Genomic DNA, 15,411 nt, shown 5'->3' with positions numbered 1-15,411 from the left:
AGAAAAACATTATTTAATGAATATCTTAAAGAAAGCTCTGATGTTTTGAATTTCATACAGGCACTAAAGGACGGCCCAGTGTCGCGCCCACCCTTCGCATTGTGTCATGGCGGTGCAGATGGCGGTAAATTCGGGTATGAACCACAATTTTGGAACGTTTCATTGTATTCATTTATCGGGCAATAACACAGGAATAAAGCCTTTCGATCTATATTTCTATATCTTTTGAAGACATGATTTCCTTGTGTTTCTAAAGTAACTACCGCATGGTGAGCCCTGCGCTCATGCTTGGGCTGCTAGGCTAACGCTGCTAATACGTATACCGAGACATAGCGTTAGCTTGACTTGTTTTGATGAAATCTTAACTCATAATAATTAACTACATGTCTGGGTGGCGTTTCATTGTCTCCATACTCGCATACGCCATGTCAACGCAGCAGCTCAATTCAACAAGTACTTACAATAGTAAAATATTTTATGAGAAGTCCGTCACTGGTCTGTTTACTTGGTTTGTTGAGTACTTGTCGGATGAACGCCTGTTGATTTTCTGCAGAAATAGAGGCAACCGAACAAACATGATGCTAAATCAATGGAAGTAGTAAATGCCCAACATTTTTTTTTAAAATTATTATATTGAAGTAAGAAGGATTTCACTACTACCCCGTTTAGCTGACCATGTTGAAGTTATTTATTTGCTCAGATCGGTTTTGTTAGTGAAAAGAATAACACTACATTTCAATATTTTAGTTGATTTTGCGGTTCTCTCGAGCGCAACGACAATATCCACAACGATTTTCATTACTAGTCTACATGTGAATTCACAAGTTATGAGGGGGTCAAATTAACTTAAACTACAAAGGTTAATGTGAATTTTAAGTTCATCCTGAAATGTCATCTGAAAGCTGGATGTCCTCTGTAGTGTATGTTGTGTACCTGACCTTGGACATCTCCTATTATTATGTAGGAGCCAGTCTGTGGAGGCCACTAAAGGAACTATGGGAGACAGTGGAGGGCGCTGTGTTGAGAAGACAGCCAGAGAGCTTTCATCTGCTCGACCTTCAGTTGAAAAAACACAAGCCACACTTTCTATCCCTCTTTAAAAACCCGGTGAGGCCATGCATTTATTATAACCCCCCCTAGCGTCATTGTATTGCATGCGTTTTTACTACAGTACCCCACATGATGCACATACAACATCCTCTCCTTTCTCATTTCTAGCCAAAAAGTGCAGAGCAGAGAGAGAAGGTGCGGAAAGCCAGCACAGAAGGCATCGCCATTCAGGGTCAGCAGGGGTCCCGACTCCTTCCAGAGCACCTTCTTTCAGAGGCCTTCATCGTCAGTGATTTATTTGACATTGGAGAATTGGCAGCTGTGGAGCTTTTGTTGGCAGGTCCTTACAAAAACAACAGCATAAACCTTTTTGAATAGATACAAAAATCCACTAGGGAGCTGTTTACAGTCATGGTGTTTGACGGTCTGTGTTTTTTCCCTCCCAGCTCAGCAGCAACAGTCCCACTTTCCAGGTTTGACACGTGGTTTGGTGGCAGTGCTCCTCTATTGGGATGGAAAGCTTTGTGTGGCCAACTCTCTGCGCACACTTATCCAGTCACGTCACGGCAAGACATTCACTCTGGACCTCAGGTAACTGCTGACAGTTATTCTGCAGGTTGTTTCAATAGCTCCTGCATATACAGTATGGATCGTTCACGATCTCTGCCGTTATTTTAAAAAAGTTTTTGATTGCTTTTCTTCCCCTGCCTCCCGCCTCATTTAGTGAAGAGCTGGTGTCTTTGACGACACATTTCACAGATGAATTGATGAGCCAGGGATTGACCAGGCGCATCCTGACCTTAATAAATGAGATCAATCTGACACGTGAGTTTGAGCGGCTGCAGAAGGAGCGAGGCCTGGGCAATGAAAAGCACCGAAAGGAGGTAGGAGTACATCTATTTTTTTAAACTATTATTTTGTCATGGTTGATCTTTCCGGTTGGAATTGACATGATACCAACTTGACCCCCCGCCCCCAGGTTTCAGACCTTATTAAAGAATGCAGGCAGGCCCTTGCAGACAGCCTGTTTGCATGGACCTGCCAATCACCTTTAACTAAAGATGACACCCTGGCTCTCATCGGCTACTTGGAGACAGTATCGGCTCAAGCTGATGGCTCGCTGGATAGTGTGAACCTGGCTCTGGCCATGGCACTGATGTACTGTTTGGATGTCAGCTTCATTGAGCAAGGCACTGAAGATAGAGAAGGTGAGAATTGTTGAAGCTTAGAACAGTTTGAAAAGTTATTTTTCAAATATTGTATTAGCTATTAACTAAACGTAGAAAATCAGTGCATAGCTTTGTGTAGATCTCTTTATATTTTTATGCCCTCGATGAAAGGTTCGTCAAAATAAACAGAGTACAACATATCATTCAGCCTAGCTCCAGCCTACCCATTCAGTGATTCCAACCATTGTGATGCTCTCCATTTTCATTTCAGCTGCTGTTAAGACTTAAATAATTGTGGGATGCTGCAAGTATTGCAATCCTCAGTGCGATTTCTACACAATTCAACCTCAATATGAAATTCGACATGATTGACCGAATTGATTGTAACTCAATTATAAGTGTGTGTTTTTCCATCTTCAGATCTGCTCCAGGCACTACCGCTGCTCTCAGAGAGACAGTATGTGTCAGCACTGCACAGTCGTTTGATGGACAGCCAGCCATGGAAGCTTCCTGGCCTGCAGGCTGTGTGTCGCCTAACTTGGGCTCTTTCTTTGAGGGTGCTGTCCCAGCTGCCACAAGGTGCAGGTTAGGATCACATCTTTTTGGGATATTTAGATTACCACAAGATTTGATGTAGGTGCTGTTGAAATGGAAGACATTTCACGTTTGTTCTGGCCAGTCCTCGTGGAGTTCACCGAGGCAGACGAGGCGCTGGCAGACCAGGCTGTCCTGGGAGATGTCTTCCTCTTTATTAAAGAGGGTATGCTCGCTTGTGAGAGTTTCTTCCTGGAGGAGTTTTACATCCGCCGCCTCCATTCACTCATCACAGATTTTCTGGCACTAATGTCAATGAAGGTGAGCTGTCACATTTTTTGTTGTTGTAGTGAAAGATTGAAGACATTCCTCGCCAAGTTTAATTAAGTTGGTTTGGTTTTGAATGCTTTTGTAGGTCAAGCATCTCCGTAACCGTGCCGATGAGGATGCCCGCTTGATGCATATGTCTTTACAAATGGACAATGAGCCTCCATCATCACTGCGCAAAGACTTGGACCACCTCATGATGCTTGTAAATCTCCTACGAAGGCACACGCACACACTTAACATAATACATACTCTATTTACGCTCACGATTTTACAAGTATAATCTTCAATATTAATAGGATAACGCTTTGTCATTGTCGATTACTTCAAATTAAAACCACAACTCTAAATTTATTCTAAAATGTCAGTGGTGGAATTCACAGCAGCTACATCTTCAAAAACGTATTTTATTCCAAATGTGATTTAATGTTGCTTTTACATAATCCAACAATCTCCTCAAAGACTAGTGCTTTAACTCAAGATAGTGTTTCAACTTTCAAAGTCAAAACATTTTTATACAGCAGTGTTACCCTTTTTTTTTTTTTTTCCAGATAGGAGAGTTCTACAATAAGGATCCATTTGGGATGGAGTTGGGCCTGGAGTTCTGGTGTCCAACAGAGCCCCTTCAGCACAACCCATTGCAAGGATCCTACCTGGGAATGGCACTGCAAAGGCCTCCACATAAACAGGTAATATTATTTTTCCATATTATCAGCATAACCATCAAAGTCTTAACCTATACCTCCTTAGATGAGTTCTGTTTGTTGTCAATTTTCAATTTTTCTTTTGATGCGTTGAATGTAGGTGGTTCTGTCCAAGTTTGTGCGGCAAATGGGGGACCTTCTGCCCTCCACACTCTACATCTCCTATTTGCGGATGCTGAAAGGTCTTGCCAATGGTCCTCAATGTGCACACTACTGCTTCAGCCTGCTAAAAACCAACGGACCTTCACATGGTAAGAGGAACGAAATAAAAGTTTTCACCTCAAGCTGATTATTTTAATTTTAGTGCATATTATCACATAACATTGGACACCAATTATTCTCATGTCCTTTCATGCAGCTGATAACATCCAGGGAGTCGCAGGCTGTCCAGTATCATGGGAGCATTTTTTCCACTCCCTCATGCTCTACCATGAGAATTTGCGGCGAGACCTACCAAACCCTGATGCAGTTCATTATCGTCACCCATCGCTTCGGGGTATCACTCAACGAGAACTGGAAGGACTTACATCATTTTTGCAGTTACTCACTACAATAATTGCATGGGTATTTTTGTTTGTCCATTTTATGATATTTTAGGCACACTTTGACCTGAGAACGTTGTGGAAATGTGTATGTTTTCTTGTTTTTTTCTAGAGTGAAAATGCTCGCCTGGCATTGTGTGAGCACCCCCAGTGGACTCCTGTGGTGGTGATGCTGGGTTTGCTTCAGTGCAGTGTTCCACCTGTCCTAAAAGCTGAGCTTCTTCGCTGCCTGGCAGCCTTCGGCAAATCACCTGAAATTGCCGCTTCACTCTGGCAGTCACTAGAGTACACACAGGTTGAACATTTTAGTATATTTTTTCTAAATGCATTCAGGACTATTGTCAAATGGTTAAATGCTCCGAATATGAATTTGTGATGTGAAATTAACAAAGGATTAAATTTAAGTAGGGCTCCGGACTGCCTCAAAATGCTGGAGGCAGGCAGTCTTTGCAATAGAAAATTTTAGACGGATACCTTATAGTTTTATTTTCCTGCTACAGATCCTTCAGACGGTCCGTGCTCAAGGACAAAGACAGGCGGCAGGAATTGAGGTAAGTCAACTTGATACACTCGCGTAGTGTCTAGATCAGCGTTTTGCTAAAGAGAAATATGTAAGTGTATTAATACATTTTGTAAGTGGCATTTTTGTAAATAAAATAGGACTTCAAACATATTCATTAGACAGGTGCACATCATTTAATGTGTACTCATCGGTAACATAATGACATTCCAATACCTTGAAGATTGTTATACAAACGCCAACCTCATTTGCCGGGCAATTTGCTTTCTTATTCTGTTCTCTCAGGTGGAGCTTAATGAGATTGAGTCGAGCTGTGAGGAGTACCCTCTGACACGAGGCTTCTGTCATCTAATAAGTACCTTGGTGGAGAGCAGCATTCCCCTCAATTTGGGTGCAGGGCTGCGTGTGCCAGGCTTCCAGCCATACCTGAATTTCTTGCGTGACACCGTCTTCCTAGCTTTCCCCACCAGAGCATATCGACGTCCAGAAGAGAAGGTGTTCTGCAGCTCATTGTTTCTATTCATAGATTTTACGCACGTATACTCATTCGGTTTTGCCTTTTGCCAGTGGGAAGTAGCCGACACTGCGCTCGAAGTGTTCCACAAGCTGCTGCGAGATTACGAGCCGCAGCCGTCAGACTTTGTCCAAGAGATGGTGGAGCTGCAGGGCGAGCAAGTCCCAGCTGACAAGCCACCGGGCCACAGCATCATGTTCCACCTGCTCAATGACTCGCCCATGTTGGCGCTTTGCCTCAGCGTGCTAGAGGAGGGGGTACGCCAGCTGGACACCTATGCCCCTTTTCCTGGTAAGAGAGCATGCAGGCTGCTGTCACAATCTCATTGATAAAGCTTGTGACTGTTTGTTTTGAGTGTGATGCAATGCAATCTTGTCTTCCAGGCAAGAAGCATTTGGAATCTGCAGTACTGCACTGCCTCTGCCTACTAGACCTGACCCTGCAGAAGGAGGTGGTGTTCATGGATCTCCTCAGGGAAAGCCAGGCTTCTCTTTTGGTGTCCCCATTAGAGCAGCTTCTGCAGGGGGTCAGTCCTCAAACCCGCAAAGCAGATCACATTGTGAATGTGGCCAGGTAAAAATGAACCCGGCGCTCATCTTCAAAACTGGTGGTGGTGCGCTGTTCAAATTATTCATATGATTTTGTTTGCTGTCAGGTATCTCTACCACAATGACTCCAACCCTGAGGCTGCCTTCCACAGTGCCAAGATCTTCCGCCGCATTGCAAACTACCCAAACATTCAAGAAAGGCTTGTTGGAGATTTTACATATGACCAGGTATATTCTAGTGTCTCATAAAGATATTGGTGATGTTGTTAAACAAAACTAAAATATTAGAAGAATATTCCCCATCTGATTCTTGGCACAAAATGGAAAATTATCCGAACAAAAACCTGACTTATTCTCTGATAGTGTCGATCAAAATCTTGGGTTGTGTTTCTATCGCATCAGATTTCATGCTAGGTTGCTTAGCATTTATCAATGTAATTATATTAGATGACAGCTGTGGGTCATGTCTTAGGTAGGATCAAGTTAACTTTTTTTCTGTTCCCTTAGGTTGTGAGTGACAAGCTGATGGCAGGCTTTGTGGAGTGTCTGGATAATGACGAGGCAGAAGAAGGAACTGAGACAGAAAATGGTGCATCACCAGGTTCTTGTCTTGCCTCTTCAAAAAATGTGTTTCATTATTTGCCATGACCAGACTCTTTACACTTCTAGATGCAGATGCCATAAAGAAGGTGGCACAAATCCGACATGAAACACAGGTTCATATCCTAAACCTTCTCATCAACTCTTTGGAAATGAAGACGCCCAATTTGGCGTTGTATTTACTGGGCTATGACGTCAAGAAGCGTGTGTCCTCCACCAACCTTCAAGATCCAGGTGAAGATGTTGACATTGATCGCAGGACCTTCTTTTGTGATATCCGGCAAAAAATCGAATCCTAACTACAGCAGTGCATTAATAGCTGTATTTTGCAGGTGTGTTAGGGTGCCCACGCAGTTGCCTGCATGCTATCCTGAGTCTCCTGCAGAGAGGCACTGAGAAAAGATCAGGCCCTGCCCTCACTCAAAAGGCTCCACACCTGGCTGAGCTCTGCTACCAGGCAAGCTTTCGCCTTTCACGTAGAGTGCCTTAACAATTGGTACTTCACAATGGCGATTGATTGGGTGCTCTTAAATGTCTTCGTGAATGTTCTTTTATTGTATTCACAGGTGATATACCAGCTGTGCGCTTGCTCTGAAACATCTGGACCCACAATGCGTTATTTAAGGACAAGCCAGGACTTTCTTTTCTCACATCTGCAGCACCTACCATTCATCCTCCCTGGCAAGTACATCCATGATTTTGGCTCTATTGACCGCCAGAGGCAGTGCTTAAAGGACTGAAGGTTCCATTCGCCCATACGGAGTTCGATAGCATACAAAAACGTTCTGGTGACACCAGAACATTTGCCTGTCTCTGGTCATCCAGTGTTCACAGGTGACTTTTTTTTTGGTATGCATACTCAAACTGTGTATGCATGAAGGGAACAACGTTTAGTGCTTTCAGCCCCGCCTCTGCTGGTCATTCAGGATTTATAGAACTGTAGTTACATTTGCAAGTTTTGTATGAAAATCTTGTTTTGATGCATGGTGTTCTCAGGGGACCAGATTGCTGCACTGTCCCAGATGTCCTGGCTCATGAAAACAGCAGCAATTGAGCTAAGGGTGACATCACTGAACCGCCAGCGCTCACATACACAGCGCCTCGTAAACCTGCTGCTTGATGACCAGCCACACTCGCAGCATGCAGGTGCTACATATGTCGCTGTGTAATTTTATCCATTCATCCACTTGCTCAGTATCTTAGAAACAGGACTAAAACTTTGAATAATATAATGACTGAAATTGTTGTTATTATTATTTTTTATAGTAGACCTACAGACCTTGTCCAAGACCAAAACATCCTGTATTGTATTGTCATAATATGCACAATTTATGCCGGTAATCATTTTTCTTGGCCCATGACCCACCCTCAGCCATTGTTTAATCCTGTTTATATACAAAAATGACAAATTTGCCTTTCTCGCGGAGGTTAAAGTACAAGGTTCCCAATGGTTTAAAACAATATTTATTACAGTGTCAGTGTTCCTAAAGTTCAAGAACAATGGTCTCATCATAATTTGTTGTGAGTAAAGTGTCTATTGATTGTGGAAAAACACTACTACTATACACAATCTGTAATACTACTATTTCTTTAACAAAAAAAGTTTTTTATTATTTTTTTAATAAAACTAACTATTATATGCTTTTGTTGATACTTTTCTTTTTAGCTGAAGGAGAAACCGCTATGGAGGAAGAAACTAGATCAGTCAGCGGATTCTTACATTTTGACTATGTTTCCAAAGGTATGTATAATTTTGTTCACATTTCCAGTAAAAACATGTCACACTGAAACCAGCATATTTTACACATTTAATTTGACAAAATCAATTCCCTCAATATTTTTTTTTCTTTCACTTTTCCTCCCACTTCTCAGAGGTGAAGGGAAAAGCCGGGAATGTCATGAATACTAAGTTTTGCCTGGTCATCTCAGGTGATGGACTTAACCACTTGTCCACTTGTTGTTTGATGTAACCAGTACGTAGGAAGTTGCTGAGTGTGTTGGATGCCATCGACTTCAGCCAAGACATGCCTGAGCTGCTGCAGCTGGACTTTTTTGAGCGCACTCAGATAGAACAAGTCATCTCCAACTGTGAACATGTCAACGAGCAAGGACACACAGTGTGCAATGTGAAGGTGGGTTTGTTGGTTTAATTTATGGCGCTGTGAAGACCTCACCAAATTATCATATTCAAATTGTCTTTCACAGTTGCTCCATAGAGTTTTGGTTGCTGAGGTGAATGCTCTGCAAGGGATGGCCGCGATAGGACAGAGACCACTGTTAATGGAGGTACGTGAACTGAAAATATACAGGACCATGATTTTACTTTTTAATTTCGTATGAGGTCGGAGTACATCATGCGTTGCATCGTTTAACCTAAATTAAAACACTATGTTTTCCTAGGAGGTGAACTCCATCCTACAGCAGGTGGTGGAACGTAACCGTGTCCGACGAAGTCTCAGTGCAAAGAGACATGCGCTGCAGTCCTGGAGGAGCCTAGTGGAGACGCTGTTGACCGCTTGCCCTGCTGACCTTATAGCAGTTGAAGAGAGACAACTAATCATTAGAGACCTGCTATTAGACCTGCATGACAAGGTTGATAATGATCCCTCCCCCCCATACATACATACATACATACATACATACATACATACATACATACATACATACATACATGTGAATAATGAAATTTCCACTTATTTTTATGTACTTTTGTCACCTAGGTTTTATCTGAGGATGCAGCGGGAGAACTGATGTCCATTGTAGCTGGTGCTGTCTTCACCCTGACTGCCCACCTCAGCCAATCAGTGTTGTCCGAACATCCACAAGGGGCCGGATTAGAATCCTCATCTGGTTTTGCCTCAATAGCAAACTCCGCCCTTCATCTTATCCTTCGCAAGCTGCTGGATTTCATCCTTTCTACAGGTGGTTATCAACCTCCATCACCTTCAAACTCTGCTTACGCAATTTGTAAGATTGTCTTCTACATTTTAAGGTGGAGGGTACCAGCGTCTACGTGCATATTTGTATGGGTCTTTGCTGTACTACCTTCAAATTGCCCAAAAGCCTGAGGAACCAGATACTTTACAATCCGGTAAACCAAACATAAGCGCACACATATCTGATCATCTGTTTTTTATTAAGCATTTAACCTAGTTTTGTTATATAAATCTAATCATCCCCTTCACTTTCTCGGTGTGTCCTAGCTGGGAAGGCAATGTGGGAGCGTCTCACAGCCCCTGAAGATGGCTTTTCCAAACTACAGCGAGAGAACCTCACTATCATTGAGAGCTACGGCAGAGCACTAATGGAGGTGGTGTGCAGGGATGCATGTGACGGCCATGAAATTAGCAGGGTATGTTTAAGTGTCTGTACCCCCCGAGTTTTCTACAATCAATCCAGTTTGAGTTTTGAGCTTGGTCATGGGAGATACGTGTAAGTCAAGGTATCGCTGAAATCTTATCCAATGACAATAATGTCTCTCAGATGCTAGCACTGGCGGTGCTTGACCGAATCCTGTCCATCGACCGCCAGAACCAGTGGCTGGTGTATGTTTGCAACAGTGGCTACTTGCGCTCGCTAGTGGAGAGCCTTCGACAGGATGACACAGCCCTGCAGGCTCTGCTCACACCTCAGCCTCCCCTCCTCAAGCCACTCTACATATACGAGAGCAAGATGGTGAGGAGCCATTCTATGTATTTGTTCACCAAAGTTTCTTGGTAAGAAGGCTCAACGCCAGCGATGTGTTTACAGGCCCTGCTGACTCGTGTGGCCAAGACGAACCAAGGTGCTATCGAACTACTTCGCTGTGGTCTGGTAGCACAGCTAATTGAGTGTCAAGTGTTTGACATGATACCTGACAGTGAAGCTCACAGGTTAAAGTCACACGCATTACTGCTTCATTAGAAACACCTCTCCTCCTCCAACTGACTTGAATATGTCTGTTGGTGGGTACAGGATGATGAGGGACCCGTCAGGCTTCATACCCAGCCCTATGGACCGTTATAGACAGATTCTTTTACCCACCCTGAGGCTCTTCCAGGTGATACTCACCTCCACCACTATGAATCACCAGCAGGGGGCAGCACAGGTGAGAATACTGACAAAACTCATAATTTCAGTTAGCTTGCATAGTTTTCGTGTTGCGCGAGGTTAGTTGTTTTGTGTATGTTACTGTTTTGGAGGCTGCCTGTGTTTATGTCTTTGCGTAATATGTATTTGTGTTGTTTGTAGATTCTCCAGTGGCTGATAGTCCACGCAGACACCATCCAGTCACTGTTGCGCTGTCCAGAGCTCAGCTTAGGAGCGTTGCAGGAGCTCTCTTTGCTTACTGGTATCATCAGTAAGACGGCTCTACCAGGTATCAACAGCATACAGCAAATCATTAACAAATTAACATAAAATAGATGACATTTGGACGTTATTTCTCAGGGGGCCCCGAGATGGCCGGCGAGCTCAATGGTGGTGCTCTAATGGAGTTTCAAGGTCACATCAATAGATTCCAGGTTAGCTTGACTATTGTGTCAAAAGCTCAAAGCATAAATTTAGCTTTTTTTGTGAAAACGTTGTGCTGTATTTTTTTCCCCCCCAAGCGATTATGCCTGTTGCTGCTCAGCCGCCTGGCAGGCAGTGAGCGAGAGAGGTTACTGAAGCAAGCGGAGGTGACTGCAGCTGGAGACTCAGCAGACAGAAAAGAGGAGATGGAGGTGGCCATGCAACAGGTAGGATGTGCCATGCTTGCTTAACCGAAAGTTGATTGGATCATAGTAATATTTTATAGTTAACCAGGTTCAAGTACAACATGCAAGATTTATAGGTATAGTAAAGTGGATTTTTGATTCCACCTTTTCCATTACCCTTTTAACTTAATCCTACAGATAAAGGAATGTCAGCAGTGTGTGTGTGATGTCTATAGTTTCTAAATTAATCTCCTTTTTTTTTTCTTTTTTTTTTTAATTCACTTAAACAATTATGGCTGCTGTATACTGGAATTTGGAAAAGTTATGCACATCACTGTTATGTCATTGACGTGTTCTGGGCTCTGACCTCAGGTGTGCGCTAACATCATGGAGTACTGCCAAATTCTGCTGCTGCAAAGCTCGGCTCAGGCCCAGTTCACTATCTGCCTGTTTAGCCCATTTGGCAGCGAGCCGGCTGGCAGGGACGGAGGACGCGCAGGTCAGACCCTCATTAGGAATCCATGAATGAATTAATGTGAACATGCTGCTTGTCCTCGTCAGTCATTATGCAGAGGAACTTTGAAAGCTGAATACAATGCAATGGCCTTGGGCCGATTTTTGGCATTTGTAATTATTATGGGTGTAGTTGTGGAATAAATGGGCGGGTGGGTGGGGCGTGCGGTTACCGATTACCAAGAAAAATCTGATTTGAATTGAAGGACAAGTTTCATCATGCGTAGTTGCGTATAATATTCCACCGCATGCTGTTATTATTGAGAAATTATGATCTTTAAAATGTTACTGGTGAAACATGAGTCATGTGCGTAGATCTGACGTCCAGCCAGCCCAACGTGGCGTACTCACGAGCCCCCAGCCTGGGCCTGGTGCTCTTCATGCTGAAGAACGGTGCTGCCGACTTCTTCCACTTTCACCAGAGTCACAGGCAGAGTCTGGGCAAGCTGCAGAGTTTGGATCAGCTGCCCCCCGAGGAGCTCAAGGAGGTAATGGCGGACATGGCCCGGCGGAACCCTAACGCTAGTCTGACTTCAATGTGCATCATCTAAGCAGACGTGTCATGTCGTTTGTAGTTGTGCCAAGGCCTGATGTCCGGTTCAGGAGGGGTGGAGAAAATCTCATCGGTGCAAAGAAGTCTGCTGGCCAACAAAAGGCTGGTGCAACTCATCAACAATAGGGCCAAGCTCCTGGCCCTCTGCTCCTGTATCCTTCATGCAGACCTCCTATTTCACGAGCTCATATTAGAGAGAACACAAAACATGTAGAATATCACAATCTCAGCTGATCCTCCAGCTTGCATCTGATTTTCTAATGTGGAGGACTAAATCTAATTTAGCAGCAGCACCTAATGGTGTACTGTCGACAAACCTTAACCCCCCCTTCGTAGACATCATCGAGACATGTCTATTTGTGTTGTGGCGCCACCTCGAGTATTACCTGTTACACTGCACCCCCACAGACCCAAAGAATTCTCTACTGCCTGGAACCACTTTGTATCAATCTCGCCTTGGCAACGGTAAGGATTGTAAAGACTAGTCGAGTACTCAAATTGTCTTCTTTAAATACCTCGTAATGACATTTCGAGCGCAATGTCCACAAATCACAACTTGTGTTTTTGGCGATGAGGCAACACTGCTTGCAGTAACAGAGGAATGAATGAATGAAATTGGACCTCAAATTTGCCCTACTTTCCTATTCCATTTTCCCTACTCTTTCATCAAACCGAGTCTGTGACCTATTTGAAGTTTGACATTTGTGCAGTTGGTGGATTGGTTGCAATAGCTGATAAAGCCAAACAAACATTCGAATTTGATGGAGACATGGCCTGCCTGTGAATAGCCAAAGTCTGCTTGTGATTGACGGCCATTGAAATGCAATGGAGAAAACGTTTTTTTCTTTAAACAAAAATCTTCGAAATATACCAATAAAACTCCAATATGCATTCCCCCTGAACCCCCATTATTTTGGGCCTCCAGGCTCGTTTAGCAGCCTGCAAGCAAGCAGCGGACGTGGAGCCATCTCGCGGGTTTCTCAGCAAGATCTGGACTTGGTAAGAAATTAAACTTAAGTAAGCACGTAATACTGCTCCAGCACTTAAACCCCTTTTTTTTTTTTTCCTGTGGTTTGCAGCTTAAGAGTGACATGGCTGCTGGTTTTGGAGAGGCTCTCCAGAGAAAACTTCTGGAGATAGAAGGCTTGTACAGTCAAGTGCGCTCACGTCACACCTTCATTCAGGCTCTTGTACGCAGGATCCGAGGCCTCTTGAGGCAGCCCAAAAGCTGAGAATTCATAATTCTGGACAATTTTAGTACATTACACCAAGCCAAAATCACAGCAACAGCAGAATATCTTTCTATGATTATGTCGGCTTACACTGCAAGGACTGTTCTTTAATAGACAGGAAATTAACTCGTACACAAATAGTTTAAAAATAGTGTTGGTTTGATTTGTCTTTCTTGTGTGTGCAGATACATTTTCTACACAACTTAATGATTCCATTTGACTGATATTTTTCAACAATAAAGTGATATGTGAAAAAAAAGCGTAGAAAATATTCCACGTTGGGGGAAAAAGATTAATTTTTCAAATCCTATTTTGAGAAAAAAAAACAATTTGAGTGATATACTTTGAGGGGAAAAGATGTACATGGTAAATATCCCCATACTTTCCAGTAGTTTTACAATAATCAATATTTTATGGATGATATAATATTTTGGTTATGTAAAAAATACTTATATACGTGCAATTATTTTTCAAACATAGCCGATTTTTAATTTCATGTGAATCCAAAGTATTTTGAGAGAACGTTTGGAAACTTGAGTTTCATTTGGTAAAATCTATATTCTGGCATCATACTTAATCATACTTCTTCATTGTGATAATTTGTATTCTGTATGACAATACACTAGTCCAGTGTTTCCCAACCACTGGTGTGCCGTGAGAGATGTTCAGCTGTGCCGTGGGAAATTGTCCAACATTAAATACCGAGCGCATTGTAAACAGGATCGCCAAACCACAGATCAGTTAGCGCAAGGCCTGGTCAGCCACTTGCTAATCGTGCATGCGTGGCAAATCGGAGAATCTTGAGATTTCATGTTGTGGCATCGGCACATACTCACTTTATGTGTGTGTTGCTGTTAGTGTTGGCTCATGAGTGAACGATTCGTTCAAAAGAACGATTTTGTTTTCAGTGAACGAACTTTTTTCAGTTCGTATGACTTCAACCAGTAGGTGCCGGTAATGCGCATTGAAGCTGGTGCCACCACGCCGGAAATCAAAGCGAAGAAGAAAATGACGTAACTTCCCGTTCACGAACGAGTCGTGAATTGCATTTCCCGTTCACCAACTGAACGGATCTGTGAGTGAACGAGTCAGTGAGTGAGTGATTTGCATTTCCAGTTCATCGCGAGAACGGATCAGTGAGGGAACGAATCCTGACTTTCCCGTTCGCGAACGATCAATGGGTGAACTGCCTTCCCGTGCATCAACGGATCAGTCAGTGAATGTGTTGCGTCTCCTGGCGTGAACTATGTAAGCCAGAATGTAGATTTACGATTTGCCAAGGAAAGAAAGAACCACTCACTGAAACACCACTTCTTTTATGCACGTTTTCTCCAAGCTAACAGCTAACTTTATTGCATGAAGGGATGCGCCGTCATGCAACAACGGGGAGATTATGCTTCTCTTTGGGTAATCTTGATTTTATAACACCTGTAGTAGTTTTTAAATACCGTGTATGCATATATATGCCTAAATATTGTTTTCCAATATATCTACTACAATTTCACATTGGATTGCTGGTTTGAAATTTACTTTTAATATTATTATTTTCAAATAAACATTTATGTTAAAACTTGTGTGGTGTTTTATTCCTTGTTTTTTTTTATTCGCCCATTAAAACATAAAAAGCAGACATTTGGTTAACTGCTTTATATGACAATATGTGTAGGTACACCTCATGAACACTTCAATAGGTACACTACACGAGGTAAAAAAAAAGAATAAATAAAGGGTTAATTGCACAATAATATATATTCTCACACCTGGGATCGAACCAAGTTCTTACCGAGCAAGAGCCCGTGTCATTATCCAGTTGGCTATTTCAACCTGGACGACCATGGTCGTTTGCACTGCTTTGTACTAGTGATGTGCATTCCATCAGGGCTTGGAAAACATGTTGGAATGCGGCCCTGAGGACTACAGCTTGACACC

At 42.9% G+C, this 15,411-nt stretch overlaps 1 protein-coding gene across 2 annotated transcripts; it reads left to right on the top strand.

Annotated features, from left to right (window-relative positions):
- The first annotated feature begins 58 nt into the window (after positions 1 to 58).
- nup205 (nucleoporin 205) lies at positions 59 to 13,782 on the top strand. Of its 2 annotated transcripts, none has more exons than XM_037255469.1 (42): positions 59 to 134; positions 965 to 1,107; positions 1,219 to 1,390; positions 1,497 to 1,641; positions 1,775 to 1,934; positions 2,030 to 2,258; positions 2,640 to 2,798; positions 2,899 to 3,074; positions 3,169 to 3,285; positions 3,632 to 3,769; positions 3,885 to 4,035; positions 4,143 to 4,348; positions 4,439 to 4,621; positions 4,827 to 4,877; positions 5,132 to 5,341; positions 5,414 to 5,651; positions 5,744 to 5,933; positions 6,016 to 6,136; positions 6,416 to 6,497; positions 6,578 to 6,742; positions 6,841 to 6,965; positions 7,075 to 7,189; positions 7,505 to 7,654; positions 8,175 to 8,249; positions 8,483 to 8,640; positions 8,714 to 8,794; positions 8,909 to 9,100; positions 9,229 to 9,430; positions 9,501 to 9,599; positions 9,712 to 9,860; positions 9,992 to 10,183; positions 10,259 to 10,380; positions 10,463 to 10,595; positions 10,739 to 10,865; positions 10,937 to 11,010; positions 11,098 to 11,226; positions 11,557 to 11,683; positions 12,013 to 12,185; positions 12,273 to 12,402; positions 12,587 to 12,715; positions 13,176 to 13,249; positions 13,330 to 13,782. In XM_037255469.1, exons 1-42 carry the CDS (start codon positions 107 to 109, stop codon positions 13,480 to 13,482), a joined length of 5,973 nt encoding a protein of 1,990 aa, XP_037111364.1. In that variant the 5' UTR covers positions 59 to 106; the 3' UTR covers positions 13,483 to 13,782. The 2 variants fall into 2 exon arrangements, with proteins under 2 accessions (XP_037111364.1, XP_037111363.1); XM_037255468.1 differs by having other exon boundaries at positions 2,640 to 2,804.
- The last annotated feature ends 1,629 nt before the right edge of the window (positions 13,783 to 15,411 follow it).

This window comes from Syngnathus acus, chromosome 6, assembly GCF_901709675.1.
Source record: "Syngnathus acus chromosome 6, fSynAcu1.2, whole genome shotgun sequence".
In the NCBI taxonomy this organism is placed as follows: Eukaryota; Metazoa; Chordata; class Actinopteri; order Syngnathiformes; family Syngnathidae; genus Syngnathus; species Syngnathus acus.
Note: the sequence above shows the minus strand (reverse complement) of the source record. Positions and strands in the feature narration are given on the sequence as shown.